The sequence below is a fragment of the Ornithorhynchus anatinus genome, chromosome 16, assembly GCF_004115215.2.
Source record: "Ornithorhynchus anatinus isolate Pmale09 chromosome 16, mOrnAna1.pri.v4, whole genome shotgun sequence".
NCBI classification, from domain to species: domain Eukaryota; kingdom Metazoa; phylum Chordata; class Mammalia; order Monotremata; family Ornithorhynchidae; genus Ornithorhynchus; species Ornithorhynchus anatinus.
In genome coordinates, this window is record NC_041743.1 from 39,651,878 (window position 1) to 39,664,167 (window position 12,290).

Consider the following 12,290-nt stretch of genomic DNA (forward strand, 5'->3'; position numbering starts at 1 on the left):
CACTCCAGAGCAGGACAGTTTGGGTTGGGGGTGGGGAGGGGGGTCACGTGCGGCAGGGGTCTCTGGCAGCAGGGAGGTGAGTCCCCTGCTGAATCAGCAAGTAGTGGGAGGGGCAGCAGTGGGGCGGCTTCTGGGGCTGATGCCATGGGTGAACGCTATTGCCCTCGGCCCCTCTGGCGGTGTGACAGCTCAGCCGGGCCCAGGCCCGGGCCCAGATAAATACTGACCCAACCCTGGCCTGACGCCCCCGGCCACTCGCAGGGGAGATTTTTGCCTCAGGTGCTTCTGCGTGGGGGCTTGGGTCAGGTCAGTGTCAACACGGCACATTATAAATAGACATACATATTCAGACGACTATGCCGAGGCAGAGGAACAGCCACACACTTCCCCACGGTCCCTCCAAGAGTGCAACTACCCACACAGACATTCACAGACCCCCACGTCAACAGGTCACACCCAACGGTCAATCTTCACACACACTCAAATACACGTTCACACCTCCACTTTCAATGCCACATGCATTTCCGCACTCTCACACAGAGGTGCGTTTCCTTACCCGTGCCGGCACACGAAAACACTTTCATAACTATTCCCCCCGAACCCGGCCCCGGCTCCTGAGAATCTACCCTAGGCTTTGGTTATGGGTATGGGAAGAGGGAACTCGGGGGAAGAGTGATCCAAGGGGATTTTGAGGGCTCTCTCTTCCTCCTCCCCTTCCCTGGGGCCGCTAACTTTCCTGTCTCCTTCCCATTTATCCTGGGCTGGGCCCGGAGGCCCCCGCCTGCGGATTTACAGCAAAAAATAACCGACACTGTCACGGTACAGAGGACGACGAGGCAGTGGAGTCTCCCCGGCTCAAAGTCCACTTTTTGCTTGACTTTATTATTATCATAAATAATAATAGTATTATTATAAATATATCTGTGTAAATAATAATGGCATCTGTTAAGTGCATAATATGTGTCCAGCACTGTACTAAGCTGTAGATTGAAGACAATCTTGGTGGACTTTCGAGGTCTGGGTGTCCTGAGAAAACCGGCCGAGCAAAGACCCCCGTCCCGGGCTTTGGCCCACAGGGCCCCCGACCCCCTGCTAAAGCTGGGAGAGGGGCAGGGCCAGAGATAGGTCTTCCACCTGGAAGGTCTCTCTGTTTCCCCGGCCCTGTTTTCCTTCGGCACAGTTACACAAGTACACACACCCAGAGTCACCTACAGCGTCTACACTGCCCAGGCGGCGTCACTCCCGACTTGTCCACATCTGCACCAGGCTGCAGTGTGGCCGGCCAGGACGTAGTGAGCTTCCCCTCCCCCTGCTGCAGTGAGTCTATCCCTGGCTGCAGCGAGCCTGCCTGCCTCCACCCGACCCCGCCTCCCCCAGCCCTAAATCCTAACGCAAACGGAGGGAGCCACACCGGAGCTCTCAGCTCGGCCCGGCTCAGCTGACCAGAGATGCCCACACGAAGCACGAAACGTGCAGATCCCCTCTTCGCCCGTCCCGAGGAAACGTCTCTCACCCCCGAGGGGTCCCTGCGGGTCCTGGGGGTCCTGGGGGGCCGCGGCCTTGGCCTGCAGGGGGGACAGAGGCTCAGATCGCCACCGAGGACCGGTCCTGAGTTCGGCTGCTCCAGTGGGTGGACGCCTCCGGGCCCGGGGGGGGAGAGTAAGTGCGAGTTTGAGTTGGGGAGGGAGCTCCGAGGCGGGTTGGGACCCTTCAGGCCCCTTTAGCCCCATGCGAGATTTCGTCGGAGGCGAGTTGCCCACGCCGAGTCGGCCCTGTCTCTCGGCAGCTACTTTAACTTAACCGGAAAGCTAATGTCCCCCGCCGACGTGCATTCGCAGCCCGTGTGCAAACTCACACCCGCACGCGGATACGCATTCGCCCGTGGACCGGTTCACTCGCCCAGACACCCGCGTTGAACTGGCACGCCCGCTCACCCACCGACACATTTCACCTGCAGCCTCACCCAGACGGCCATCCAGCCGCACACACCTTCGCACAAAACGACACTCGCGGGCGCACACACGGTAACACGCGTTCGCCCCCAGCCTCGCCCGTGCATCATACTCCGCATAACTACACGCACACGCCCCGCAGACCCCCGGGCCGCTGACCATAATTCCCCCCTCCGCAGAATCCAGCACCTCCTCCAAATCTTGCAGAAGGAGGGGACGGGGAGAGGGATCTCAATCAGAACGGAAGCCGCCTCGGGGCTTAGGAGCTTCTCAAACCCACCACCCCGGACCCCCAGCCCCCTCCCCACCCTCTATTTTCCGCTCCACCTCTCTTAACTACCCGACCCCCGATCCCCCACTCTTCAAGTTGCAAACGCAAGGCTCCCTTCCAGGGGAAGGAGGGAGCCGAGCTCCTTGCCCAAGCAGGCCGGGCGCCACATTCAGTAACTAACCTTTCCGGCCTGTCGTCTGCCCCCCGGAACGCCCTGGGGACCCCCGGAGACCCCCGAGACCCGTTTTCCACCTCTGTCGCCCGCAACCGCGGGGCGGAAGGGCGGCGGGGCCGGGTCGGAGGGCAGCCTTGGCCCGCAGGCCTCGGGAACGCCCGGGACATACGTGTGCGGGGCTCCGGAGAGCGGGCGGGGGGAGATAAAGACCCGGTTTGGGTGGGTTTGGGGGCTGCGTGTGGGTTGGGGGAGGGACCCCCGCATAAAACCATCCAGGGCCGCTGCGAATGCGTTTCGCGGTGACTTCTCCGACGGGACCGGCCGGTCCCGCAGCCTCCAGCCCAGACCGCTCCGAGGATCCCGAGAGGGAGAGAGGCTCTATGTTCCTATTTAATGCTGGGGAACGTCACCGTTTAGAATAATGACGGTATTTGTTAAGCGCTTACCATGTGCCAAACACTGTTCTAAGCTCTGGGGGGAGATACCAGGTAATCAGGTTGTCCCACGTGGGGCTCCCAGTCTTAATCCCCTTTTTACAGATGAGGTAACTGAGGCACAGAGAAGTTAAGCGGCTTACCCAAGGTCACACAGCCTACAGGTGGCGGAGGCGGGATTAGAACCCACGACCTCTGACTCCCAGGCCCGGGCTCTTGCCGCTGGGCCACGCTGCCGTGAACCCAGTATTTATGGCTGCACTGTACTTTCCCGAGCGCTCAGTAGAGTGCTCTGCACACAGTAAGCGCTCAGTAAATACGACCGAATGAATGCGGGAAGGGGAAGGGGCGGGGGGACTCTACTGAACGGCTCACTGAAGATGAAAGCGGCCGGTCGGCGGTGTCCCACGCGCCCCGTGGGGCCGCCAGCCCCGAGAAGCCCCCTTGTAAATCTCTCCACCTCGTAACTTTTACTGCTCGCCCGTAAACGGCCGAAAACGTCTCTCGTCGGAACTGGGTTCCCCTCCCGCCCTGCCCCCTCCTCGCCCCTACCAGGTGACGTTTCTTTTTTATGAAAAAAAAAAAACAACTCTGGGGGGTGGGCACGAGTGGAAGGGCAAGGGGAGAAAACTGGTCACCAGCCTAACCTTACCAGCCCAACCCTCGTTAGCCCTATGGCCGGCTGAGTCCTAGAGGAGGGGGCGGTTCCGTAGAAGTGGTATTTATTAAGCGGGGAGGGGAGACGTTTATTAAAAGTTAAGGGGATTCCCCCCATCCCTCCCGGGGCTCCTAGCTTTTTGGGGGGGAAGGGGGGCGAAGTGGAAATTGGGCTAATTCTTTAGGGAGACGAGTGGTCTTCCCGGATCCTCTCGGATCACCGTAGGATTCCTGATATTTATCATTCACCAAAACAGCAAGTTAATGTCTCAGATGAATCTGGGTTTGGTGGAATTTGGACTCTTCCTTGCAACTATCTCCTGGGTACGAGAGAGGTAGACAACGGCGAGTACCGCCTTCTGGCCCTCTGATTATTTTGATGATTATCTCAGACGCTGGCAAAGCCACAAAATCCAATGTTTGAAAGGATAAAGAAACAAAAATAAAACTCTCCCCTTGGCTCCGCCAGCGAAGGAACATGGTCCCAGAGACTTTCTCCGACCCGGTCCAGTCTCCCCGCCCCCCGGAGAGATTGCCTTTACCCCCACTGACCCCCCACCCCCCATCCCGCATCGACCGGTCGAGGTGTTGTCGGGACCGGCCGCGGCCATTGGGGGAAGTTGCCCTTCCCCCGGAATAACGCCCCTCGGGGAAAACCCCTTCGGGCAACGCCCCTGCAGCCGGGCGAAACCAGCCGCCCCGTCTCACTCCACAACTGTGGCCACAACTGTGCACCGCGTAGCGTCGAGATGGGCCCCCCGCAACAGCAACAACCCGTGCCCTCTCGAAGGGGAGCCATCCCCGTTGGTGCGTGATTGTGTGTGCCGAAGCTCCCCGAAGCTTGCTCTTTAAAATTCTCACCCCCGCACCCCACACAGGCACCCACTCACGTACGAACACACCCTCACACCCTCCCAGACACAAAGATATACATGCAAGCGCGCTCACGCTCATACCCACGCACACACAACACGCCCAGATACACACACACTCGCACGCATTCCCTAGTCCGGGCCCTCCTATCCCCGCGTCTTTTTCCTGAGCCTCTTCCCGCCGCATTTCCACGCCGCCCGACCCCCCCGGGACCCTTGGGGAGACACGACTGGATAGGGGACCCCCGGGTTGAGTGAGGAGGGAGGGGGGAGACCCAGCCGACGGCGCGTTTCTCCCGGATTCAGGCCCTGCGAGGCCTTCGCCCTCCTTCTCCTTCCCTTTCAAGTTGCAAGCTTCGGGATTCGTCGGATTCACACGACGCCCCGATTTACCCCGAAAGGCTGGAAGAGCTCGGGGGGGCCGGGGACCGTGTGCGACCGGTAACCGGCCTCCAGCCCCCCGCCCGCCCCCGGCCAGGTCAAAGGCCTCCCTCCCTCTACCTCCACCTCCCCGAGCTGCGTCTGTCTGGCGCCTCCCGTGTTTTCCCTGCCTGAGCCGACCGAGAGTCTCTCTCCCACCCCCACCCCATAACCAGTCCAGCACCCCGATCCCAGGATGTCCAGATCCCTAGATCCAGAGAGACAGAGTCAGAGACCCGGACAGACACTTTAAGCCAGGGAGAAGCAGTCCGTTTCTCCAAATCATCTGGATATTTTAGGTTTCGAAATATAGCTTGACTTCAATTCCTCGGCTATTTCAAGCCAGAATGCCGCTTTCACTTGAAATACCTGAATTACTGATGCTCAAGTGCCTTGGTTTTGGCTCCAATGCTCCAGATAATTGTCGAGCCTAGGTCTGATCTATAGGCAAAGCCTCATCCCTTACACTTTTTCCAGTTCCTTAGTACAGTGCTCTGCACGCAGTAAGTGCTTTTACAAATACTCTCTCTACAACTACAAATCTTGAGACGGACACAGTCAATTATGCGTCTCTGGGCACTCACCCAGGGACCCCCTAGGGATGGACTGGCTACCCAAACTTTTGGCTGCTAATCTGTGAGAAAAGAGACCAATGAGGGAAGACTTACAGAGGAGTTCGTTGGAGGGGGGGGGCGGATTTTATCCTCTGAACAGTCACCCCCGACTCCCTAGACTGCTGATGTCCCTGGGAGAGGCAGCACCCTTCTTTCTCCCCCTGCATGCATCCTTCTAGGCCACCCCCCCGAACCCCAGCATTAGCTCCTCCCCGAGAATCCTTCCCCTCACCTTCCACTGGGGAAAATGGGCTGGGTCTTATTAATAATAATATTAATATTTGTTAAGCTCTATGTGCCAGGCACTCATTCATTCAATCATATTTATTAAGTGCTTACTGTGTGCAGAGCACTGTACTAAGCGCTTGGGAAAGAACAATACAACAATAGTGACAATCCCTGTCCACAACGAGCTCACAGTCTTGGGGTGGGGGAGGAATGGGCAGGCATCAATACAAATAAATAAAATTACAGATATATACATAAGTGCTGTGGGGCTGGGAGGGAGCTGGAAGAGCAAAGGGAGCAAGTCAGGGCACTGTTCTAAGTGCCGGAGAAGATACAGCCAATCAGGTTGGACACGGGAGGCTCCCAGTCTCAATCCCCATTTTACAGATGAGGTAACTGAGGCACAGAGAAGTAAAGGGGCTTGTTCCAGGTCATACAGCAGAGAAATGGCAGAGACAGAATTAGAACCCATGACCTTCTGACTCCCAGGCCCTTGCTCTATCCACTACGCCATGCTGCTTCTCTATGGCTCTAGCCCTAAACACCCCTCCTGCCCTCTCCACCCCCACACTTCCCCTCACCTGACGGGGCCCTTTCTGGGTCACAGCTAGGGAGAAGCAGTGTGAGTGAAGCCTGGGGAGAAGGTGGTGGGCCCAGAGGGTGGGTTTAGGTACCAGGTGACCGGGCCCTACTCCCTGGCCCTCTTCCCCCAACATGGGCCCAAGTCATCCTCCACAAGTACAGAAGAGAACATGGGAACTGAGGGGTCGATCAGAGCTAGGCCTCAATAAGCTCTCCAGCCCAGCGGACCCTGGAGACACGCTGGGCCCTGTTTTCCTTCTACTCCCAGGGAGATTCAGAACCGCCCCCCCCATCCCTCCACTTTGGTCCCCTCCCAACTCCCGGCAAATCAGGCTTTAGCTCTCCGAGAGCCCCAGGGCCTGCTTGCTTTCCACCCCCCACCTCCCCCGGGTGCCATGGCAACTGGCCGGGCCTACCTCTGCCTGAGTCCCTGTACCACCAAGCCCAGGAGGGCCCTCGCCTCACAAACACATACACACACACACAGAGTGACCACTCCCAAGCAGTTCTCCTCTCCTGGGGAAGATGGATGCCCACAGATACCCGGAAACCAGGAAGGCCTTCCTGACTGGATCGAGGGAAAAACTAAGGGCAGAGCTGGGGTCAAACCCCTCCCGTCACCTGGGCCACTGGTGCCGTTCATTCAGTGCTAAATGGATAACAATCATAACACAGTATTCGACGCTTACCATGTTCCACTTTTTAAATTCCAGAATACGTACACATTTAAATATTATGTAGGATTATTCTAATTTATATTTACAACTTAATCTTAAACCACTGACTCTTGGGGACTGATGCTTCCTTCTCCCCAACTTTTATCCGCCTGCACTTCCACCCACTGGCTCGGATCCTCTCCGTGGGACTTCCCTGACCAGCTGGGCCCCAGGCGAAGAGGGTCCGAGTTGGTTAAAGTGAAAGCTTTCAGGTAGGGGTTCATTTGGGAGGTTTGAAAGGCCTCATTTCTCCTTCTGGAATTTTGAGCTACTTGCTCCCATTTCTCCTATTCTTTCCACTTGCAGTTTCATCGCAGGTGGTATTTGGGTTTCAAGGGGATTTTTGTTTTCGTTTTTTCCTCCGGCCTCTGTTAGTTTTCTCCTGCCATCTCCTACGCCCTCTTCTCTGCTCCCTTCCCCGGCTCACACGCACCTGACCGGGATCCTAAGGTAAAGCCCCAGAGTGTGTCTGTGAGTGTGTGCATGTGTGTGTGGAGAGGGGGATGTTGGAAAGACCCCCACCTACCAGACACACACAAACATCGTTCCACCCATTAGGTCTCGAGTACTGGAGACCCTGAGGCTTTGGGAGGAGGAACAATCGAAGGGAGCCTTTTGGTGAGGAATTTTTAATTGCGCGTTTAAAAAACAGATCAGATCAACTTCCAGGCGGGAATGAAGCCGGGATATTTTCTCCTGGAGGATTTTCCTCTCCATGGTCAGAAAAAAATAATCAGGAATGTCCTCGGTATTTTAATTTTTTTTAAAAAAACCCCTCTATTCATTTAGTTTTCCTTCTTTCCTCTTTCCCCCTTTGCATTTTTCCTGCGGGGAGAAGGTTTGCCTCTTTCGAACGATCTCCCGTCTCCCCTCTCTCGTTGGTCTAGCTTTCGCTTCCCAGCGACTCCCCTCATTTCGGATATTTTCTCCTCGGAGCGGCTGCCCAAGCCCCGACCTCTCCGGGCCCCAGGGGCGATCTGGATTGCCGCTCTTCGCCTTCCCCCTTTTCCCCTTCAGTAACGACTCCTGGAGCCCGAGAATATTTCCCTCCGCGCCCGGCGGGCGAGGGACACACGGAGAGGCCGAGACAGAGAGACCCGGCAGTGACAGAAAGATAGACAGACAGAGGAAAAAATCCGGTCTAAATCTTGCTGAATCCCTAACCGGATTGGGGAGCCGCCGGGACATAAACCCCCGTTTATAGCGCGGGCCTCCCCCGAAATCCGGTGGGAATACGACCCCCCTCTCTCCCCGCCGCTTCCCTCCGGGGAACTGGGAAGTGACTTAACTAGTTCGGCAAATTAATTCCAGATCCAGAAATCAATCCAACTCCACCCTGTCCCGGCGGGAGAGGGAGGTTAGCGGCCCCTCGGGTCTCGATCCTCTTTATCCCGCTCCCGCAACCCGGATTGGAAGCGCGAGAAGCCCGGCCGACGAGGGAAAACAACTTTTTCTTCCCGACGCCATCCCCCCCACCCCCCCGACCCCTTCCCCGTCGGGTCCGCTTATATCGTTCTCCTCGTTTATTCGTAGGAGGGGGGACGAGAAGCCGGGGACGAGGGGGGGATGCGGGCGGTGTCCGGCCCCGCACCCTGGGGATGCGGCGGGTCGGGCCCGGGGCGCGGGATTTGCGGGCGCCTTCGCTGGACACTGGCGGGGAGTGGGGGGAACGACCCCGGGAGGACACGAAAGCGGGCGTGGCGGATCCGACCCCCGCCAACGGGGCTTCGGCATCCCCAAGAGAAAGGGCCGCAACCCAGGGCGCGGCGAGTTCGGCCCCCGCTTCTCCGCTCCCGACGGCGGGGCTTCCCTTACCTTTCTTGATGACCGATTGATCCAGCAGGCTCAGGCCCGCCTCGTCCACCGCCTGCAGGGGAGGACGGGAGGAAGGTTAGGAGCGGTCTCCGGGCCTCCCCCGCACCTCGACCCCCATCCCCATCCCAAACCCCCTCTCCAGGCTCCAGCACCCACTTCTAGGCGACCCAGCCTCGAGGTGCAAAACCCTCCAGAGCCCGTTGTTGGTTAGGGATTGTCTCTATCTGTTGCTGAACTTTCCAAGAGCTTAGTACAGAGCTCTGCACGCGGTAAGCGCTCAATAAATACGATTGAGCGAATGATTGAATGAATTAACGACCGGGTCTTCTCCGTTCCCCCCCCCCCCCCCGGGACAACCAAATGGGCCGAAAGACCCTGTCCAGGGCTCCGGGTAGCAGCCTGTCCTAGTGGATAGAGCCCGGGGCCTGGGAGTCGGAGGCCGTGGGTCCTAATCCCGGCTCCGCCACTTGTCTGCTGTGTGACCTTGGGCAAGCCGTTTAACTTCTCTACGCCTCAGTCCCCTCACCTGTAAAATGGGGATGAAGTCTGCGAGCCCCACGTGGGACAACCCGATGACCTTGTATCTACCCCAGCGCTTAGAACAGTGCTTGGTACGTAGTAAGCGCTTAACAAATACCATCACTGTGATGATGATCATCAGCCCGGCCGAGCCGGGGCTCGTCCTTCCCCCTGAAGGCGAGTCGGGCTGGGGTCGGAGCCCGGGGCAGAGGCAGCCTGGACCCCAGGCGGCGGCCCCTTGTCGACCGCAGCCAGCGAGGGGCGAATGAACGGACCTCTACTCTAGGAAGGGACTGCGGCCGGGCCCGAGCTCGAGGCCGAACCCGAGGCCTCGGGGCGCGGGAAACAGAAGCATCGCCCGTCCTAAAAACGGAGACCCCTTTGGCTCGGTCTTGGCCACCGACCACACCGCCTCTCCCGGGCTCGGCGGGCGGAAGGACGGTTAGGACACCCCCATCCTTCCCGGCGGGAGAAGAGAGGGCCGGGGCGTGGGGGAAAGGAGGGGTGAGGTGGGCGGGAAGGGGGTGCTGGGTGCCCCCTCTAGACCGGGCCCTCGTTGTGGGCAGGGGTTATTATTAATAATAGTGATGATTCCGGTATTTTTAAGCGCTTACTCTGCGCCAGGCGCTGGGGTGGATAGAAGCAGAGCAGGCCGGACACAGTCCCTGCCTGCCCCACCTGGGGCTCCCGGTGCCAACCCCATTTTACAGATGAGGGGACCGAGGCCCAGAGAAGCGAAGTGACTAGCCCCAGGCCACGCAGCGGACAAGGGGCGGAACCCCCGACCTTCCGACTCCCGGGTCGGCGCTCTACCCACCTTCTCTCACTGTCGCCGCTTCTCTCACTGTCTCTCTCGACCGCGCCGTTGCGCTTTCCCGAGCGCGTAGCGCAGCGTTCTGCCCCCGGGAAGCGCTCGGCGACGGCCGAAGGGAAGCCGGGGCACCGAGGCCTCGGAGGAAGGACGGCCCCCCCCCCCCCCTTCCCCGGTCCTCACCTGGAGGTCGTCGAGCCCGTGGTGGGCGGCCAGCCCGTGCAGGCCGAGCGTCCCGTCGGCGAGGCCGTGCGCCCCGTCGGGCAGGCCGTGCAGGAGGCGGGGGACCCCGGGGTAATCCCTCCGGGGGTCGAGCCCCAGGGCGCGGTGGGTCTGCGCCAGGAGCCCCGGCTCGTCCTGCCGGCCGCGCTGCGAGGCCCAGGCGGGCTGCGGGTGCGGGGGCTGGTGCGGGTGCTGGTGGAGGGGCGCGATGCCGCCGTACGGGTCCCCCAGGTGCGGGAAGCCCGGCTCCTGGGCCTGGCCGTAGGGCAGCGGGGGCTGCGGGTAGGGCGGCGGGAAGTAGGGCGGCTGGAAGTCGGAGGCCGGGGTGTGGCAGAGCGGGGGAGCCGCCGAGTAGGCCGCCGCCGCCGCCGCCGCCGCCGCCGCCGCCGCCTGGTTGAGCGTGGACAGCTGGGACAGACGGCCTCCGCCCGCGCCGCCGTTCAGCCCGTCCGGACGGTCCTGGCCGGGGGGACACGGAGCACAGCGGCCGCGGGACGCCGTCGGCGCCGAGACCACCGGCCGCCCCCCTCCCCAACTCCCCGCGCCCCCCCCGGGACCGGCCGGGACCGGCCGGGACCCCGCGGTGCCCCGCCGCGGGGGAAAACTACCGACGCGTCCCGCCCGGCCCCCCCGCCGCTGGGCCTGGCCGGGGGGCGCCTCCCTTCCATCCCTTCCCCACCCACCCCTCCCTGGGGTTCTGCCCCCGGACCCCGGCCGGGCGCCGTGGGCCACCGAGGGGCTAGCCAGCCGCGCCCCGCACCCCTTCGTCCGGCACGGCGGGGTCCCAGCGGCCCCGCGGCTCCCATTTCGTTTTCGGGGGACGGGGTGGTCGCGCCCCCGGCTTTCTCCCCCGCACCCCCGCCCCGCCCCGCGCGTCGTCGGGGCCCCGCCACCCCCTCCGGGCCCCGCACCCCGTCGCCGCGACTTACCATGGCCGAGTAAGTGTGAACCAACATGGGTGCAGGGCGGGAGGCGGCCCCGGACCCCGCGGCGGCGGCGGGGGGCGCGGGGGGGGGGGGGGAGGGGACGGGAGGTGGGGGTGAAGAGAGTAGGGGTGGGATGGGGGGGAGTGACAAAAAATAGGAAAAAGAGAAAGGGGTAAAAACCCCAAACCCACAATCAAGGGATCAAATGATCAAAAAATTTACAAAAAAAAAAATGCCAAAGGTCAAAAAGCGAAGGGGTTCCAATTCCCTCAGGTCCTGGAGCCCCCGAGAGGATCCATAGGGGCGGGGGGCGGGAGAGGGGGGAGGGTTTGGGGAGGAGGGGGTTTAGGCCCCGGCGGCGAGGGGAGCACGCGCTGGGAAAAAAAAAAATTAAAATTAAGAAAAAAAAATCCAGAGGATAATTTCAGTTGGAAAAGTATTTGAGCTCGTTCCCATCTCCCAGCCCTTCTCCCTCTGAGCCCCAACCATCTCCATGCGCTCCAGTTATAGAGGCGGGAGCGCGCGGGGCGCCGGGGGCGCGCATTAAAGAGACAGAACCCAGCTGCTCCCTCCTCGGGGTCCCGAGAAAAGGTGTGAGGGGCGTTGGGACAGGGAGGGGGCCGGTCCTTCCTCGGGTCGAGCCCTCCGGCCCCCAGAGAACCACCCTCGGAGCCCTGGGTACTTGACAGCAGGAGCCCTCCCCACCCCCCACCCCCCAAATCCGGCCCTCCCCATGTCGGGACTCCTGAGTCCCAGCTTCGACGCCTCTTCTTCCAGGGCCGCGGCCCTCCCTCCCTCTCACCCTTCCTCCCTCCCCTCTGGGTATCCAGAGCCTGGTCGGCGGGTCACCCCCTCTATCCCTTGCTCCCCTTTCCCTCCCCTCCTTCCCTCGGGCTTTGGTTTTTGAGTTTGGATTCTGGCGGGGAAAGAGCTCAGGGAACAAGCAAATCCGCTCAGATCCCAGAGAGGGGAGGTGAAAGAGGTGGTGATGCAGGGAGATAGGGATAGAGAGTTTCGCAGAGACCCAAAGACAACCTGAACGACGGAGTCTCAGAGGGACAGAGACTCAGAGACAA

The 12,290-nt window shown here is 60.6% G+C and overlaps 1 protein-coding gene across 1 annotated transcript in view; it reads right to left on the reverse strand.

Annotated features, from left to right (window-relative positions):
• The window catches only part of TFAP2E (transcription factor AP-2 epsilon), a 31,707-nt gene extending 20,463 nt beyond the window's left edge, over positions 1-11,244 (reverse strand). Inside the window, exons 1-3 of the mRNA XM_029080284.2 lie at positions 11,218-11,244; positions 10,250-10,747; positions 8,737-8,788 (exon numbers count right to left, since the gene is read on the reverse strand). Coding sequence (XP_028936117.1) covers positions 8,737-8,788; positions 10,250-10,747; positions 11,218-11,244 — 577 coding nt within the window. The remainder of the gene's footprint in view (positions 1-8,736; positions 8,789-10,249; positions 10,748-11,217) is intronic.
• Between the last annotated feature and the right edge of the window lie 1,046 nt (positions 11,245-12,290).